The 17,480-nt window shown below is 43.9% G+C and overlaps 1 protein-coding gene across 1 annotated transcript in view; it reads right to left on the bottom strand.

The window, feature by feature from the left end:
* The window catches only part of pdzd2 (PDZ domain containing 2), a gene marked incomplete at both ends in the record, with an annotated part of 171,941 nt that overhangs the window by 87,224 nt on the left and 67,237 nt on the right, over window positions 1-17,480 (bottom strand). Inside the window, one exon of the mRNA XM_080738444.1 lies at window positions 16,117-16,400. Coding sequence (XP_080594570.1) covers window positions 16,117-16,400 — 284 coding nt within the window. The remainder of the gene's footprint in view (window positions 1-16,116; window positions 16,401-17,480) is intronic.

The following is a 17,480-nucleotide window of genomic DNA, read 5'->3' as shown; positions in this document are numbered from 1 at the left end:
TGTGCTTGGATGGAAAATTCGACCGGGGCTTCCGTTGATGCCTCCGATTATTTAATTCATTTTACTAAAGGAACCGAAAAATGTCGGTTCTTGTAATCCTTAATACGTCTTGCTGAAACAGCGTTTTTTTGGGGGGGCTCTAAACTTTTTTCTAAACCATTTTCAATGGAATAAATCATCGGGACAAGTAGAATGGCTCGTTGGGAAGCGGTGGAGGAGCCAGGACCACCCACGTCGCTACTAGCAGCTCAGGGTAAGCGAAATAGATTAAAAAATTAGTATTGGAATGGAAAAAAGAACCGAGATTATTCGGTTTTCGCACAGAATGAGTTAAGAAGTACATTCTATTGTTTTCCTGTTTCTACAGTTTCTTGGGCTGGATATGGCAGCCTGGAACGGGTTGACGTGCAGATGAACTTGGCCTGTTAGTAAACGTGCCACAGTTTGCATTGCAACTGTGCAGCTGACCTGCAGAACCTGGGAATATACCATTTTGTCAAGATGGGGGGAATACAAGTGTGGAGAATATAATTATAATACCTTGTTAAAGTGGCCATATTGTTACATTTTGCATTTGTAGTTATTTTGCTGTAATTTAACAACATAATAACCAGCACATGGATTAATATTTAAAAGTAACTTCTACCACTTTTTCGAGTCACGTGTTCAAATACTGGATTCTGATTGGCTAAATTCCGGAGGTTATGAGAGGACTACTGCCGCAAAGTTGTGTGTCCGAGATCAATGCGCCTCAGTGTACATCCGGGGACTTTCCCCCAACCAACAAATGAAGGTCGCAGCGGTCCTATGTTTACTAACGTGCGTACTATCGTCGCCGATTTATTTGGATCCAATGCAATCCGCCAACTTTAAAGCCCCTTTTCTCTGAACCTATGCCTTTCTGGAAGCGAACAGCCTCTATTTACGGCCGGAACGGTGCTTTTAACTGACGTTAGCTTAGCTGTAAGCTAGTCGCATGGATTACTATGGAGTTGGCGCCATCTGTTGGTGAGTAGAAGATGTTGTTTGTGGAACTATCTGCTGTCTCGCGGAAGTTTTATAGGCAATAATGATTGTAACTTAAGATCCTTGCAAGTTACAACTATGTGTTTTCTTTCATGTATACGGGAAAAAGTGGTAGAAAAGCTATTTACCACTCGGGGTCGGACATTATGCTCTCATAATGTCCTGAGTGCGGGTGTTATCGGACTCGGCTGCGCCTCGTACGATAACACCCGCACTGCGGACATTATGAGAGCATAATGTCCTCTCACTCGGGGTAAATTGCTTACTTTTATTTTCCCCCCTGGACCCAGGGTATAGCTGCATACCCCTGCCATACCCAATTGACGCCCCTGCTGGAGAGAAAGACCATAATGTCTGGCCCAGGAACGGCTGCACAAGCGACCAGTGGTGTAAAGTAACCAAGTCAATTTACCTTAAGTACTGTACTGGGGACCCCCCAAAATAATCAAATTTGAACTGGGGACCCACCAAAATAATCATATTTGAACTGGGGACCCACCAAAATAATCATATTTGAACTGGGGACCTAACAAAATAATCATATTTGAACTGGGGAGCCTAAAAAATATAATCACAAAAAAAAAACATAAAGAGATACGAGTTTTCTGATTAAGCGGTTAAAAGAATCCCTCACATTGAGCTTTCCTGAGGCTCAACTGAGATAATAATCTAGAACAAACTCTGCATTAATTAACCATGGCTGCGATATTAAATAAAACATGATTCATCTAGCAAAGCTGCAGTCCGGAAGTTTCATGTCCTTTCTCTACGGTTTCAAACATGCGTTCTCATGCATGCACGGGAGACCGGATTCCTGCCGTGCTTGCAAGAGGGAATCCCCACTGCTTGGCCAGAGCCCCCCAGGGGGGTCCCCAAATTATTTTGGGGGGTCCCCAGATGATTAACTTAATGTCCAACATTGTTTTCTCACTCAACTGTAAACAAACCAACATAAAGTTTAAGTGTATAGAGGGTATATGCACATTTCTAAAGTGACAATTTAAGGACTTTTTAATACCTCTAAAATGACAAATTAAACATTGGCCAAATTGTCAAATATTAGAGGCAGAAATTGTGAAAATAGCAGATCTACATGCTCACAGCGCAATGCGAGGCGTTGTGAGCATGTAGATCTGCTATTTTCACAATAGAACCATGTTAGACAAAAAATGTAATGCCTCAACTCTTAGTGCTCGGTTGGGGGGCCCCCTGTTAAAATATATTTATTTTGGGGGTCGCGGCCTGAAAAGGTTGAGAACCACTGCTCTATAGCAATGATTATTATCAGAATACACAGGCACAGAGCTTCAACCTTTTAGCTGAACACACACAAAAAAAACACTGTGTGTTCCTTCACTGTGACCCTGTCAGAACATGTTACTGTGCTGCTTTTGGGACATGCCCCCCTCGCAGTGTGTGAGTTATGCTGTAGAGTCTGTGTGACAGCCGAGCTCGAGGATTATAGCTAAATTTAAAGGAGCTATAGTCAACATTTTCTTGAAAAACGGATGCTAAAATAAAAATAATGTTTCGAAAATATTTTATAAAAAAATAAGCTTCATATATGTGTTTCTATTCAAAAATGACCACAAAAAGCGTAAAATAATGATAAAATAATCATTTTGGCCATTGTCAGACCGACACTTTGTTTACATTCTAGTCTATAGACTAAGATGTAAACAAAGTGTCGGCCCTACAATGACAAAGTTGACTATAGCTCCTTTAAATATCACAACTGACATTAGTTTTTGTTAGGCCTTATAAGTCCTTATATTAGAGTACCAAAGTCTGAATAATTTACACAGGGTTAACCCATTCAGAACGGGTACACATTATTGTGTGTCATTATTTTATGCTTTAACTATTGAAAAATAGCAGATATACAAGCTCACAGCGTGGCACCGAGTGCCGCGCTGCGAGCTTGTAGATCTGCTATTTTTGAAAAATCGTGAAAATTTGAATTTTGACCCGATTCTATAAGTGTCTTTTTTTTAAAACCTATATGTTTCTATGTCAGCAATCTGGCCAGCCATCCTCAAAGAAAAGTTCCTTTTCACTTAACTGGAGCTCAGTTAGTCTGTTCTTGAGAGACTACTATGTCAGTGGTTCTCAAACCTTTTCATGTCAAGGACCCCCAAAATGATATGTATTTGACCATGGACCCCCATCTCAAAATATCTAGTTCCAGGGACCACCCAGAAGCAAAATTTGAGTTACAAACGTTCGCTTTGAAAATACATATAGTCAAAGATTTGCACACATTTTCACGACTTTTTCAAAAATAGCAGATCTACAAGCTCGCAGCGCAGCACTCGGTGCCGCGCTGTGAGCTTGTATATCTGCTATTTTTCACTGGTTAAAGCATTCAATAATTCTAGGCCTTTAATCCAATGTGAGCTGTGGGAACCACCGTTCTATACTGACTGCCGTTGTGTCATCATGTTCACTGGACAAAAGAAAGAAAAGAAGCCGTTATTTCACACATTTCCCCCGTTTCTGTTTAAAGTTGTTTTTTCCTGGGATTAATCTCTCTGCTCAGCCACACCTGCTGCCAATAACGCCAGCCGCTAATTACTGCTGTTGCTCCATGTATGAATGAATCATATCCTCTACAGGTGTACCCAGACAGGCTGGGATTAGCTGGGGGGATGGGGGATTTGGGGGGGCTGTTCGTGGCTCCAGTGGAGTCAGTGGCTCAGTGCTGCTGTACGGGGCCGAGACATGGACAGGGAAAGGCCCCCTGGATGGGGTCTACATTAGGGCATTCACCAAATATTTGAATATTCGAATATCAAAGTCACTATTCGACGTTGTTCACCAAAGTCGAATATTCGCTTTTATTTTATTTTATTGTTTTCTCTTTAAAAATATATAGTTTATAAAACTTGGCTAGATAGGAAGTCATAAGAATGAGTTGTCAATGCCCCTGGTAGATGAATTTGTTCTCAAACTTGTGACCCCCAAAATAAACATATTTGAACTGGGGACCCCCACCCTGACAAGCACTTGGAATTATAGGTATTACATTTAATGTGACTCGGTTCCACAGCGTTGCGAGGCGTTGTGAGCATGTAAATCGGCTATTTTCACAATGTTCGCCTCTTGCTTACTTAATATTTGACAGTTTGGCCAGTCCTGTCGAATATTCGACTATTCAAATACTTTGAGATCGAATCATTTGAATACTAAAAATCACTATTCGTGAATGCCCTAGTCTACAAAAAACCTTTTCATGCCAAAATGATATGTACAGTATTTGGCTGCGGACACGCATCTCAGAAAAATACTTTTTTTACGCCGGGGACCTCCAAGAAGCAAACATTTGAGTTAAAGATGTTCGCTTTAGAAAGAAAGTAATACTATCCATCCATCCATCTTCAACCGCTTATCCAGAATCGGGTCGCGGGGGTAACAGTTCCAACTGAGACCTCCAGATTTCCTTATCCCGAGCAACTTCCTCCTCTCCCTCAGGGAGGCGTTCCCTAGCCAGTTTGGAGATATAATCCCTCCATCTGGTCTTTGGTCTGCCACGGGGTCTCCTCCCAGTGGGACGCTCATCGAGGACCTTCCTAGGAAGACGCTCGGGGGGCATCCGTACTAGATGCACGAACCACCTAAGCTGACTCCTTTCCAAGTGTAGTAGCAGCGGTTCTACTCCAAGTCTCTCTCGGGTGACTGAACTTCTCAGGGAGATACCAGCCACCCGTCTGAGGAAACCCATTTCGGCCGTGTGAGTCACGACCGAAAATAATACTAATGATAATAATTGCGACCGAAGGTCGCATATACTCTGAAGAACCGTGTCACTTGAGTGTCCTTCCTTCCGTATCCTCGTGACCGTCCTTCCGTATCCTCTGTGATGTCAGTGTGATGTCAGCGAGTTGTGACATCACTTCCTGGCGGCTACACGAAATGTGGATAACACTATATATGGAGATAGTCCAGTCCATCATGTCATATGGGACTACCGTCATAGAAAGTAGCCATTGTTAGGCCGGAGTCATTGGCTGTCTAAACATGGAGATGTGGATAACACTATATATGGAGATAGTCTAGTCCAATATGTCATATGGGACTACCGTCATAGACAGTAGCCATTGTTAATCAGGAGTCAATGGCTGACTGTCTGTACAGGAAGTGATGTCACATGACATACTTTTTATGCCCATATATGAGTCCTAACATGGAGATGTGGATAACACTATATATGGAGATAGTCTAGTCCAATATGTCATATGGAACTACCGTCATAGACAGTAGCTATTGTTAGGTCGGAGTCAATGGCTGTCTGTCTGACTGTCTGTACAGGAAGTGATGTCACATGACATACTTTTTATGCCCATATATGAGTCCTTCTGTACCACATCTCCATGTTTAGGCAAACTCCACACAGAAAGGCCCTATCCCCAACCCAACCTAGGGTGTGAGCGATAGGGCCTTTCTGTGTGGAGTTTGCATGTTCTCCCCGTGTCTCCTAGGGTTGATACCCTCACAAAAACATGAACAAACTCCCCCCAGAATGACAGGCTGTGGTTGGCCAGATGGTCAAGAATTGGCGCGACCTCGCCCTTTAGGGCGAGGTCATTTGGACCTATACATGGAGAAATGGAGCAAACCTGTTTGGCCTAAACATGGAGATGTGGTACAGAATGACTCATATATGGGCATAAAAAGTATGTCATGTGACATCACTTCCTGTACAGACAGTCAGACAGACAGCCATTGACTCCGGCCTAACAACGGCTACTGTCTATGACGGTAGTCCCATATGACATGATGGATTGGACTATCTTCATATATAGTGTTCCCCACATCTCCATGTTTAGGCCCTATCGCTCACACCCTAGGTGGGGTTGGCGATAGGGCCTTTCTGTGTGGAGTTTGCATGTACTCCCCGTGTCTCCTAGGGTTGATACCCTCACAAAAACATGAACAAACCCCCCCCAGAATGATAACAACTAGAATCGTCAGAGAAACGCTGTGGTTGGCCAGATAGTCAAGAATTGGCGCGACCTCGCCCTTTAGGGCGAGGTCGCATGTCACCCTGAGGTCGCATTCCACCCTCAGGTGTCTTACTAGCGCCAATTCTTGACCATCTGGCCAACCACAGCGTTTCTCTGACGATTCTAGTTGTTGTCATTCTGGGGGGAGTTTGTTCATGTTTTTGTGAGGGTATCAACCCTAGGAGACACGGGGAGAACATGCAAACTCCACACAGAAAGGCCCTATCGCTCACACCCTAGGTTGGGTTGGCGATAGGGCCTTTCTGTGTGGAGTTTGCCTAAACATGGAGATGTGGTACAGAAGGACTCATATATGGGCTTAAAAAGTATGTCATGTGACATCACTTCCTGTACAGCCAGTCAGACAGACAGCCATTGACCACGACCAAACAATAGCTACTGTCTATGACGGTAGTTCCATAACATATTGGACTAGACTATCTCCATATATAGTGTTATCCACATCTCCATGTTAGGACTCATATATGGGCATAAAAAGTATGTCATGTGACATCACTTCCTGTACAGACAGTCAGCCATTGACTCCGGATTAACAATGGCTACTGTCTATGACGGTAGTCCCATATGACATATTGGACTAGACTATCTCCATATATAGTGTTATCCACATCTCCATGTTTAGACAGCCAATGACTCCGGCCTAACAATGGCTACTTTCTATGACGGTAGTCCCATATGACATGATGGACTGGACTATCTCCATATATAGTGTTATCCACATTTCGTGTAGCCGCCCTGTACAGGAAGTGATACACAAGTGATCACAACTCGCTGACATCACACTGACATCACAGAGGATACGGAAGGACGGTCACGAGGATACGGAAGGAAGGACACTCAAGTGACACGGTTCTTCAGTCTTTATATCCATATATCTCATAAATCTCTGAAGGCAGACTCGTCATCCGTCTTCCTGTATGGAACGGGGCTAAACGGCGCGTGGTCGTTGATGCAGGTGTCGAAGACCTTGTTCACCACTTTCTCTGACAACCTGATCTTCCAGTATGGCATGAACCAGTATGGCTTGAAATGCATCATAGACCTCAGAGCTCCACTCCGGACACACTCCATTTTGTCGACTGCATTGTAGCATTGCCCGCTGAGGTTATAAGCTCGGACCTAATCGGGAGATAAGCGACCGTTGGTCGCTTATCTCCACAAATATCACAACCTCCACCTCTCACGTCATACGGGTAGCCATAGTTACACCTGGAATGTTGAATCTCCATATATGGAGATAACCTACGCATCACACAAAGTCTGACCTCACCAGCCCATACTTGGGCATGGACGACTTATATCTCCATATACGGAGATGGCCATATATGGAGATACGATGACATCACAGAGTCCACAGCTGATGATGTGGCGTGATGTCATACAATACACAAACAAGCCCTATATAAAGGGGCAATTCTCACCAGGGAAGAGAGCATTGCCTGGAATGTTGAATCTCCATATATGGAGATAACCTACGCATCACACAAAGTCTGACCTCACCAGCCCATACTTGGGCATGGACGACTTATATCTCCATATACGGAGATGGCCATATATGGAGATACGATGACATCACAGAGTCCACAGCTGATGATGTGGCGTGATGTCATACAATAAACAAACAAGCCCTATATACTGATGCGATACGATGACATCACAGAGTCCACAGCTGATGATGTGGCGTGATGTCATACAATAAACAAACAAGCCCTATATACTGATGCGGAGATATGAGCAGGGCAAAGGTGTGACGTGTGACGTGTGACCGACCGACCGATGGACGGACGGCCGGTGGAGGTTTTCACAGTAAACTGCTCCCTGACGGTCGCAATGAAAACCTCCACCGGCCGTCCGTCCGTCGGTCGGTCGGTCGGTCACACGTCACACCTTTGCCCTGCTATATGGAGATTCAACATTCCAGGCAATGCTCTCCTCCCTGGTGAGAATTGCCCCTTTATATAGGGCTTGTTTGTGTATTGTATGACATCGCGCCACATCATCAGCTGTGGACTCTGTGATGTCATCGTATCTCCATATATGGCCATCTCCGTATATGGAGATATAAGTCGTCCATGCCCAAGTATGGGCTGGTGAGGTCAGACTTTGTGTGATGCGTAGGTTATCTCCATATATGGAGATTCAACATTCCAGGTGTAACTATGGCTACCCGTATGACGTGAGAGGTGGAGGTTGTGATATTTGTGGAGATAAGCGACCAACGGTCGCTTATCTCCCGATTAGGGAGTCTTACTGGTAGTAAACTGCTCCCTGACGGTCGCAACCATGGTCTTACACCTTTTATTCCTTTTATTCCTTATATACCTGTCAGCCAGGTTGTATCCATAGACATAGTCCTCTGCTTCGCCTTCAGTATGAGACATTTGGCTCAAATCCTCCCCAATCATCAACTGAGCTCGATTGGCGGAGCAGTTATACGGGCGGCTATTTCAAGGGGGCGCTATACTCTGCAATCTTCTGTTCGTAATACGCGTCCTCGCGCTTACGCTGTCACCCAGTCAGAGGCGAGAGGAGCGTGTGCTCCTGTGACTCCTGACACTAACGTAGCGTTTAATGCACCGGGCTGGGATCGCGAACCCCCGACCTGCACCTCCAACGACTCACGCTGGCAGCCCACCTGCTGCGCTCAGATCAGAACGCTGATGTTGATGTTTGTGAATAAAGTAGAGCTCGTCTTGGGCTCTGACGCGAGTTCGTTCCTCCCCGGCAGAACCTCTGAAGGACTTCTTATTAGACTCTTCAATGCCTAATCCTTTATCTGGAGTGCTGTGCTTATGTGCTTAGCTTAGTTATGGCTATGCCTGGCTCAGGGCTTCTTCCTGTGTTCAACTGGAGTAGCTGGGACAACTGGCCCCGATCTAGGTGAGAAGCCGGTATATATGCGTTCCTCTGATGTCATATTGATGACATCACTCTGACACGTATGCCGTTCATTCCTGGTTGCCATTGACTCCAGCCTAACAAATGGCTACTGTCTATGACGGTAGTCCCATATGACATGATGGAATGGACTATCTCCATATATAGTGTTCTCCACATCTCCATGTTAGGCCAAACAGGTTCGCTCCATATCTCCATGTATAGGTCTAAATGCCCAACGTTGAGCTTGGCAACGAAACGTTCTTAACAGTGAAGAAACACGGTACTTTCAGTGAGTCCAAGGAACCGATTTGGACCGTTGTTGCAGTTCTGATTGCAAAGAGCAGCATTGCGTCAATTATACATCTCTGTCCTGTTCTGTTATGACATAAGCATGATGTCACAACCTCACGTCCATGTGGTTCTTGAAGTGGGGTTGAGCTGTTTCACACAGTTACTGAACAATCACTCCATAGCAATGATTACTATCACAATATAGAGCTATTTAACACTATTACAGAACAAACACGTACTAGATGCCCGAACCACCTAAGCTGACTCCTTTCCAAGTGTAGGAGCAGCGGTTCTAAATGTTCTACTCCAAGTCTCTCTCGAGTGACTGAACTTCTCACCCTATCTCTAAGGGAGATACCAGCCACCCGTCTGAGGAAACCCATTCCGGCCACTTGCACCCGCGACCTTATACTTTCGGTCATGACCCACACTTCATGACCATAGGTGAGAGTAGGAACGAAGATTGCTCGGTAGACAGAGAGCTTTGCCTTCCGGCTCAACTCTTTTTTCTTCACCACAGTGCGATTTAGTGACTGCAAAACCGCTCCTGCTGCTCCGATTCTGTGTTTAGTACCTAGTACCTCCATGGATCAACCAAGCTTTGTGTCATGTTTGTGCACCATTTGTAGTTTTATGATTTTACACTTTCCATGCCATTGAGGAGTATGTTCGGATTTTAACGAATTGGCGGTTCTATGCCAATGCCATTGAGGAGTATACTCCTCAATTGGACTTAGTAATGTTTTAAATCATATCGTGATCTCCTGTACCCGTTGATGTGCAGGCATTTCATTTACCATGTTGCTTTTGGCGATGGTGACGTCATAAAGCATGGATGGCTCCATTGCTTCCCATTCTAGCCATCGGCAGATAAACAGCGTTTTCTCATAATCGCGGCGATCGTCGAGAAACCCTTTTTTATTACCGGGCGCTATCTAAGCACTATTACACTATTACAGAACAAACACTGAAACACAGAATCGGAGCAGCAGGAGCGGTTTTGCAGTCACTAAATCGCACTGTGGTGAAGAAAAAAGAGTTGAGCTGGAAGGCAAAGCTCTCTGTCTACCGAGCAATCTTCGTTCCTACTCTCACCTATGGTCATGAAGTGTGGGTCATGACCGAAAGTATAAGGTCGCGGGTGCAAGTGGCCGAAATGGGTTTCCTCAGACGGGTGGCTGTATCTCCCTTAGAGATAGGGTGAGAAGTTCAGTCACCCGAGAGAGACTTGGAGTAGAACCGCTGCTCCTACACTTGGAAAGGAGTCAGCTTAGGTGGTTCGGGCATCTAGTACGGATGCCCCCCGAGCGCCTTCCTAGGAAGGTCCTCGATGCGCGTCCCACTGGGAAGAGACCCCGTGGCAGACCAAAGACCAGATGGAGGGATTATATCTCCAAACTGGCTTGGGAACGCCTCGGTATACTCCCTGAGGGAGTGGAAGAAGTTGATCGGGATAAGGAAATCTGGAGGTCTCAGTTGGAACTGTTACCCCCGCGACCCGATTCCGGATAAGCGGTTGAAGATGGATGGATGGATGGACAGAACAAACACTCACTCTGGGTTTCTAACTATTATATGACATCATTGATGACATCACAGATGACTTCATTGGGTTTCTAACTATTATATGACATCATTGATGACATCACTGATGACATCACTGGGTATTATATGACATCACTGATGACATCATTGATGACATCACTGGGTTTCTAACTCTTATATGACATCATTGATGACGACTGATAACATCACTGGATATTATATGACATCATCAATGACATCACTGATGACATCATCGATGACATCACTGGATGGGGCGGACGGACGGACGGACGGACGGACGGACGGACGGACGGACGGACACACGGACGGACATTTGCTCGTTTATAGTATGATATATATATATATTGTACTGTATATATTGTACTGTATATATATATACAGTACATATATGGACTTAATATTAGCGTTTTTGGGGAAGGTAGGGTGTAAATCAAAGTAAAGCAGGCTTTTGGGCAAGTCAGGGCCTGGGATTGATGACATCAGAAAGTGGAACAGGAAGTGATGTCACAGTGACAGTATGGATATCCTTAAGTATGATTCATACAGTATGTGTCTGTCTGTCTGTCTGTCTGTCTGTCTGTCTGTCTGTCTGTCTGTCTGTCTGTCTGTCTGTCTGTCTGTCTGTCACTGTGTCCACAGGCATCAGCTCCCCTGACTGGCAAACCCAACCCCATCACCTCCATGGATCAACCAAGCTTTGTGTCATGTTTGTGCACCATTTGTAGTTTTATGATTTTACACTTTCCATGCCATTAAGGAGTATGTTCGGATTGTAATGAATTGGCGGTTCTATGCCAATGCCATTGAGGAGTATACTCCTCAATTGGACTTAGTAATGTTTTAAATCATATTGTGATCTCCTGTACCCGTTGATGTGCAGGCATTTCATTTACCATTAGCCGGGGAGCCACTGTGCCAAAATGAGAGAAGACCTGTGATGTCATGCAGACATACTCCAAATTTTAGTTTTTCCTATTAATTTGGTCAATAAGGTACACAAAATGAGAGGCCTGCTCTGCCGGAAACTCTGCGAAAAAAAGTTTCCCATTGACTTCACTATACTGGAAAAAAACACATAAAAAAAAGTAGCATGTGAGGGGTCAAACTAAGGGTTCTTCATGATTCTGAATCCATTGCAAGCATTTGTTTTGCATGAAAAACATTCCTTGGGCTAGATTTCAGCCTCTCAAACCTGTGAAAAGTGATGAGTCATCACTTTTCACCGTTATTTTGGTCCGTTTTCTAGCCCAAGGAATGTTTTTCATGCAAAACAAATGCTTGCAATGGATTCAGAATCATCAAGAACCCCTAGTTTGACCCCTCACATGCTACTCAAAGCATATTTTTTTTGGTGTGTTTCTTTCCTGTATATTGAAGTCGATGGAGTGAATATACAAATGGCCATAACTTTGAAAAGTGATGAGTCATCACTTTTCACCGTTATTTTGGTCCGTTTTCTAGCCCAAGGAATGTTTTTCATGCAAAACAAATGCTTGCAATGGATTCAGAATCATCAAGAACCCCTAGTTTGACCCCTCACATGCTACTCAAAGCATATTTCTTTTGGTGTGTTTCTTTCCTGTATATATGTGGCCATCTGCATGCTGACATCACTGATACTACACAGTTTCGCCGCCATGGTAACCGTCTGTCTGCATGCTGACATCACGTCACACTCTGACGTCATCGTACTGACATCACAGACTGGCCTGGACACGGAACACCATGTATGGGCTTAAAGATCTGCCCAATGGGCACTCCAACATTACTTCTGAGACTCCTACAGTCAATCCCTCAGATACTGTGCACACACATTTTTTGGAAAATAGCAGATCTACAAGCTCATAGCGCAGCTCAAAGTGGCGCGCTATGAGATGGTATATCTCTTATTTTTGAATAGCCAAAGTATATGTGCCAAACTCTTGTACGATGAAGTAGGTCGGGCATTGATTTATGAAAGAAACTTAACCCATGACCCTCGAATGGTAAATTGCTTTTCTACCACTTCGACCATATAAATGAAAGAAAACACAGTCGTAACTTGCAAGGATCTTGGAAATGTTACAACTGCAACACAACAGTGGGCGGGGTCCATGAGCCAACTCAAGGTTGTTGACTGATTTACCACTGTTTTAAGCCAATCAGAATCCAGTATCTGAACATGTGACCACAAAAAGTGGTAGAATTTGCGATTAGACGATGATGTAATAATTGTGACAGCCCTAGATAGGAGGTTTCTAAGGGACAGAGACATTTTGCAGGTAGAGTGTTGGGTTGCGTAGACGTGAAGGAGCATGAGGAGTGTGTCACTCAGTGCTGAGAGCAAAGAGGATTACACACAGATTATAGGTCTGTGTGTGTGTGTGTGTGTGTGTGTGTGTGTGTGTGTGCGTGCGTGCGTGCGTGCGTGCGTGCGTGCGTGTTCGCGTGTGCGTGTGTGGACTGACTGTCAAGCCGTTAAATGCTGGACCTGCTGATAGCAGTGTTGTTTTTGACAGCAAAATTTGATTTCGTTTTAGTAATAGTCTTTTGAATAAAATGTCATTTAGTTTTAGTCATAATTTAGTCTCCTGAAAAGTTTTAGTTTTAGTCTAATTTTAAATCTACAGTTGATTTAGTCAACTAAAATGTACTTTGGCAGGCCTTGATGGCATCGTAATGACTGAATTTACTCTTGGTTGCGTGCTGAAAATAGATCTACAAGCTCACAACGCGTCGCAGCAAGCTCACAACGCGTTGTAGATCTGCTATTTTCAGCACGCAACACCCAAGAGCAACCAAACATAAAATGACTTTCTTCAGCACTATAGTCCCTCCCTAATGTTTTAGTCTAGTTTTTATTTTGTTGACAAAATTATCAATATATTTAGCCTTATTAGTTTTAGTCATCACAGCTTTGTTTTTATTTAGTTTTTAATTAGTTTTTGTCAGTGAAAAAAAACGCAGTCGACAAACATTTTTCCTCATAGTTTTAGTCGACGAAATCAACACTGGCTGATAGACACTGAAGCAACAAAGATGACGATGATTCATTCTGTTCTCATCAACCGTTTAGCGGCCGGTGTTGGATTCTTGTTTTCCCATGGAAGATTTGAAGGAGGACAGGTGTTAACAACCAGCTGACAGCTCAGTAAAGCAGCGTCTCTCAAGCTTTTTCATGTCAAGGACCTCCTTGAATGATACCCACAGGACACACCCTCCTTCTTTGTTTGGTGTGGCGCCCCGGAGGCGCCTAAAAGCCTAACCTTCAACTTCACAAAAACGATGTATGCCCAAACCTAACCTTAACCTCACAAGCACTATGCCTAACCCTAACCTTGACCTTAAAGGAGTAGTTCACCCCCAAAATGACATTTTTTCTATCGATTACTCATGCCATGGAGACTTGGGTTCAATACATTTTTTTTGTTTATGTAACATTCCTAAGACAAATTCTCATATCTGCTATAGGCCGATGTATCCTTAAATTTTAAACACTGCAACAACCAATCATTGTAATTACTCCATGTATACTAGGATAGGCATTCATAAGCTTTCAACTTCAGCCTATTCCTTTTGATCACCTGTAACAATGAATAAGTGGATGTATGACTGTATGTGAGTGATCAAATAAACTAAACTAAAAAAGTAAACCATTAGATTTACCCCCATTGATTCCGGATGGGGACCTAAATGCGTTTGGGTCCCTATCCAGAATCAATGGGGGTAAATTAAATATTGTAATCAAATTATTGTCTTAGGAATGCGAGATACCGGAGAGAGAGAGCCCGGTGCAGCCGCGGACCTCCCCATCTTATGTTCCCCCAAGTGGATATACTTAGCCTCTACAAAAAAAAAACTGTTGTTTTCACGTTTTCACTGTTTCACTGTCGTGACATTTGATTGCCCGCCTATACCAACGCCTTGTCAAGTCCCGCCTGTGGTTGTGCTCCTCTTCGCACCCATTGGTTGCTGTTTCTTGGTTGGACAAAAACCCTGTCTCTGCATCCACTACAATTGAAATAAAGTTTCAATTGTATTGTACCATTGTAATAACGTGGCTTTGTATTGAGGTTCTGTGTATTTAATTCTTATTCTAAACTTTGTCAGTAAAAAGAAACATTTCACTTGCAGTATACCAAAAATTATATTTGAGCAAATTTAACATACAGGGTTCCCACACATCTTTACCAATTAATTTCCAAACTTTTCCAAAACTTTTCCAGAATATTTAACCCAATTTCCAGGACTATATGACAATAATTCAGCTCAATAACGAGTCGCTTACTCCTATGCGCAATGCCTAAAGACAGGTAGTGTATGTCAGTGGTTCTCAACCTTTTCAGGCCGTGACCCCCGAAATAATCATATTTTAACTGGGGACCCCGCCACCCTGACGAGCACTAAGAGTAGAGGAGTTTTGTATAACACGGTTTTATTGTGAAAATAGCCGATCTAATAGCCGATCTACAACGCCTCGCATTGCGAGGCGTTGTGAGCATGTAGATCTGCTATTTTCACAATGTCTGCCTTTAATATTTGACAATTTGTCCAATGTTTAATTTGTCATTTCAGAGGTATTAACAAAATCAATAACCAAAGACAATGCATAGCTATTTTTTCCAGGACCTTCCAGGACCCTTGATCAATTCCAAAACTTTTCCAGTACTGGAAAAAAGAATTCTAATTTCAAAATATTTCCAGGAATTTCATGATCGTGGGAACCCTGAACATAACAAGGCAGAAAGAGCCTGCTGGTTGGTCAGTCAGGGACCAGTATACTCCTAAGGACTGGGGGGAGTGTTCGAGCGGGAGGAGTAGCCAGGGGTGAAGGCTCTACGTCCTCCCGGTGGGGGAGGACGTACAACTTTGTTGTTTTTACAACAAGGGTTCATTTACTGCTTTCTATTGTTTTAGCAATTTTAGTGATTTTGATTTCAGTGGGTGGGGGCAATGGGGCATGCATATTTAGCCACTTGTAAGTGGCTAAATATGTCTTTTTAGACACAATAAGCCCATTCCCAAAATGCTCCGCAATCTTTCAGGGGCAGATGTGACTTATGGGGGCTAGAAGTGTTACTGTAAATGGTAATAAAGAAATTGACGGCTTATTGTGTCTAAGAATACATATTTAGCCACTTGTACACATGCAAATCGCTAAAACGATAGAAAGCAGACACTCATCTTTTCTTTTCTCGAATTACAATCTAAAATATGAACCCCTGTTGTAAAACAAAAATGAAAAAAGAAAACGAAGTTGTCCTTTAACTGGCATAGCAACTAAATTGGGAATAAAAAGGCGGTAAAAAAGCTACGAAACATTCAAAATAATAAGTCATCTTGGTCTCACCTGGCTTGACGGTTCGCTGCTGACCGATTCCGCCTTGCATTGGGCAAGGCGACTGTGAGACGACCTGTTGGGCAGGGTGGCCGTGCCGCCGTTGTGAAGGTGGTGGTGATGATGATGAGGAAGGTGAGGGGGAGGAGTCGCGGCTTTCGCGCGAGGTGCCGGCGTCTCTGACGACAGGCGGCCGCCCGCCGTGGCAGCGTGTGGGAGGAGCCTGCAGTTAGGCTCCTCCTCCTCCGGGGGCGGGGCGTTCTCCACGTCCATGGACACGGAAGGAGAGCCGTCACCTTAAGGACAGTCAGGAAATCATGAACGCAGTGTGCGATTTTGGTGAAATTGTGCATGCACATTCCCAATAGGCTGAATAAATAAATGCCACTTAAAAAAAAACAAATCTGCCTCATGGTGGCGCTATCTATACTATAATTTTGCGAATGTCTGAGTGAGTGAGTGAGTGAGTGAGTGAGTGAGTGAGTGAGTGAGTGTCTGTCTGTCTGTCTGTCTGTCTGTCTGTCTGAAACAGCGTTTCTCCTCAGTGGCTGGAGCAATTGATCTGAAATCGCATCACCATTAGCATATGAACACACCTAACATAACTGTGAAGCCCGTTTGTCACTTTCACAAATCGTATGCTGTATATTAGCATTTTTATGGTGCACAGCCTGTTCAGCTCAGCCTGTTGTCAGGGTTACGGTCCGTTCCTCCAGGCCATGGGATCCCATAGCCCCACACACACCTCTCTCACAGTTAGGAATGTTGCAGTGAAGAGACACACACTCTCTCTCTCTCTCTCTCTCTCTCTCTCTCTCTCTCTCTCTCTCTCTCTCTCTCTCTCTCTCTCTCTCTCTCTCTCTCTCTCTCTCTCTCTCTGCATTCATGGGTCATGCATGCACCGGGTCATCTTCCAACAGGTATGGAAAAAACTATGTGGAGACAGTAAGTGCATACATCCCATACTTCTATTCACCTAATTTTGCTGTTAAATTATTTGTATCCATCATAAATATACACTCCTCCATGGGCTGCTCCTTACATTATGATGCTCCCACATATTCTCACGCATGCACCAGTTACAGTAACTTGGAGCACATATCTTTGAACGGGTAAGGTCTAGTAACATAAACAGGCCGATTTGTGTTTTTACCTTTAACTCGACTGATCAGTGTACAACTTTGTATGTGCACTCCCTAGAGGGCAAGGAAAAACCTTTGCCCTGCATTTTTCAAATCTGCCTTTTATAGCCTTTTATTTGCATCTTGGGAATGGACTTATTGTGTCTAAAAAGAGATATTTAGCCACTTGTACGCATGCCCCCAACCACTGAAATCATTAAAATGGCTAAAACGATAGGAAGCAGTAAATCATCT

The sequence above is a fragment of the Nannobrachium achirus genome (genome assembly GCF_963921795.1).
Source record: "Nannobrachium achirus genome assembly, chromosome: 12".
Taxonomy (NCBI): domain Eukaryota; kingdom Metazoa; phylum Chordata; class Actinopteri; order Myctophiformes; family Myctophidae; genus Nannobrachium; species Nannobrachium achirus.
The sequence above is the reverse complement of the archived record's forward strand: the minus strand, read 5'-3'. Positions and strand labels throughout refer to the sequence as shown.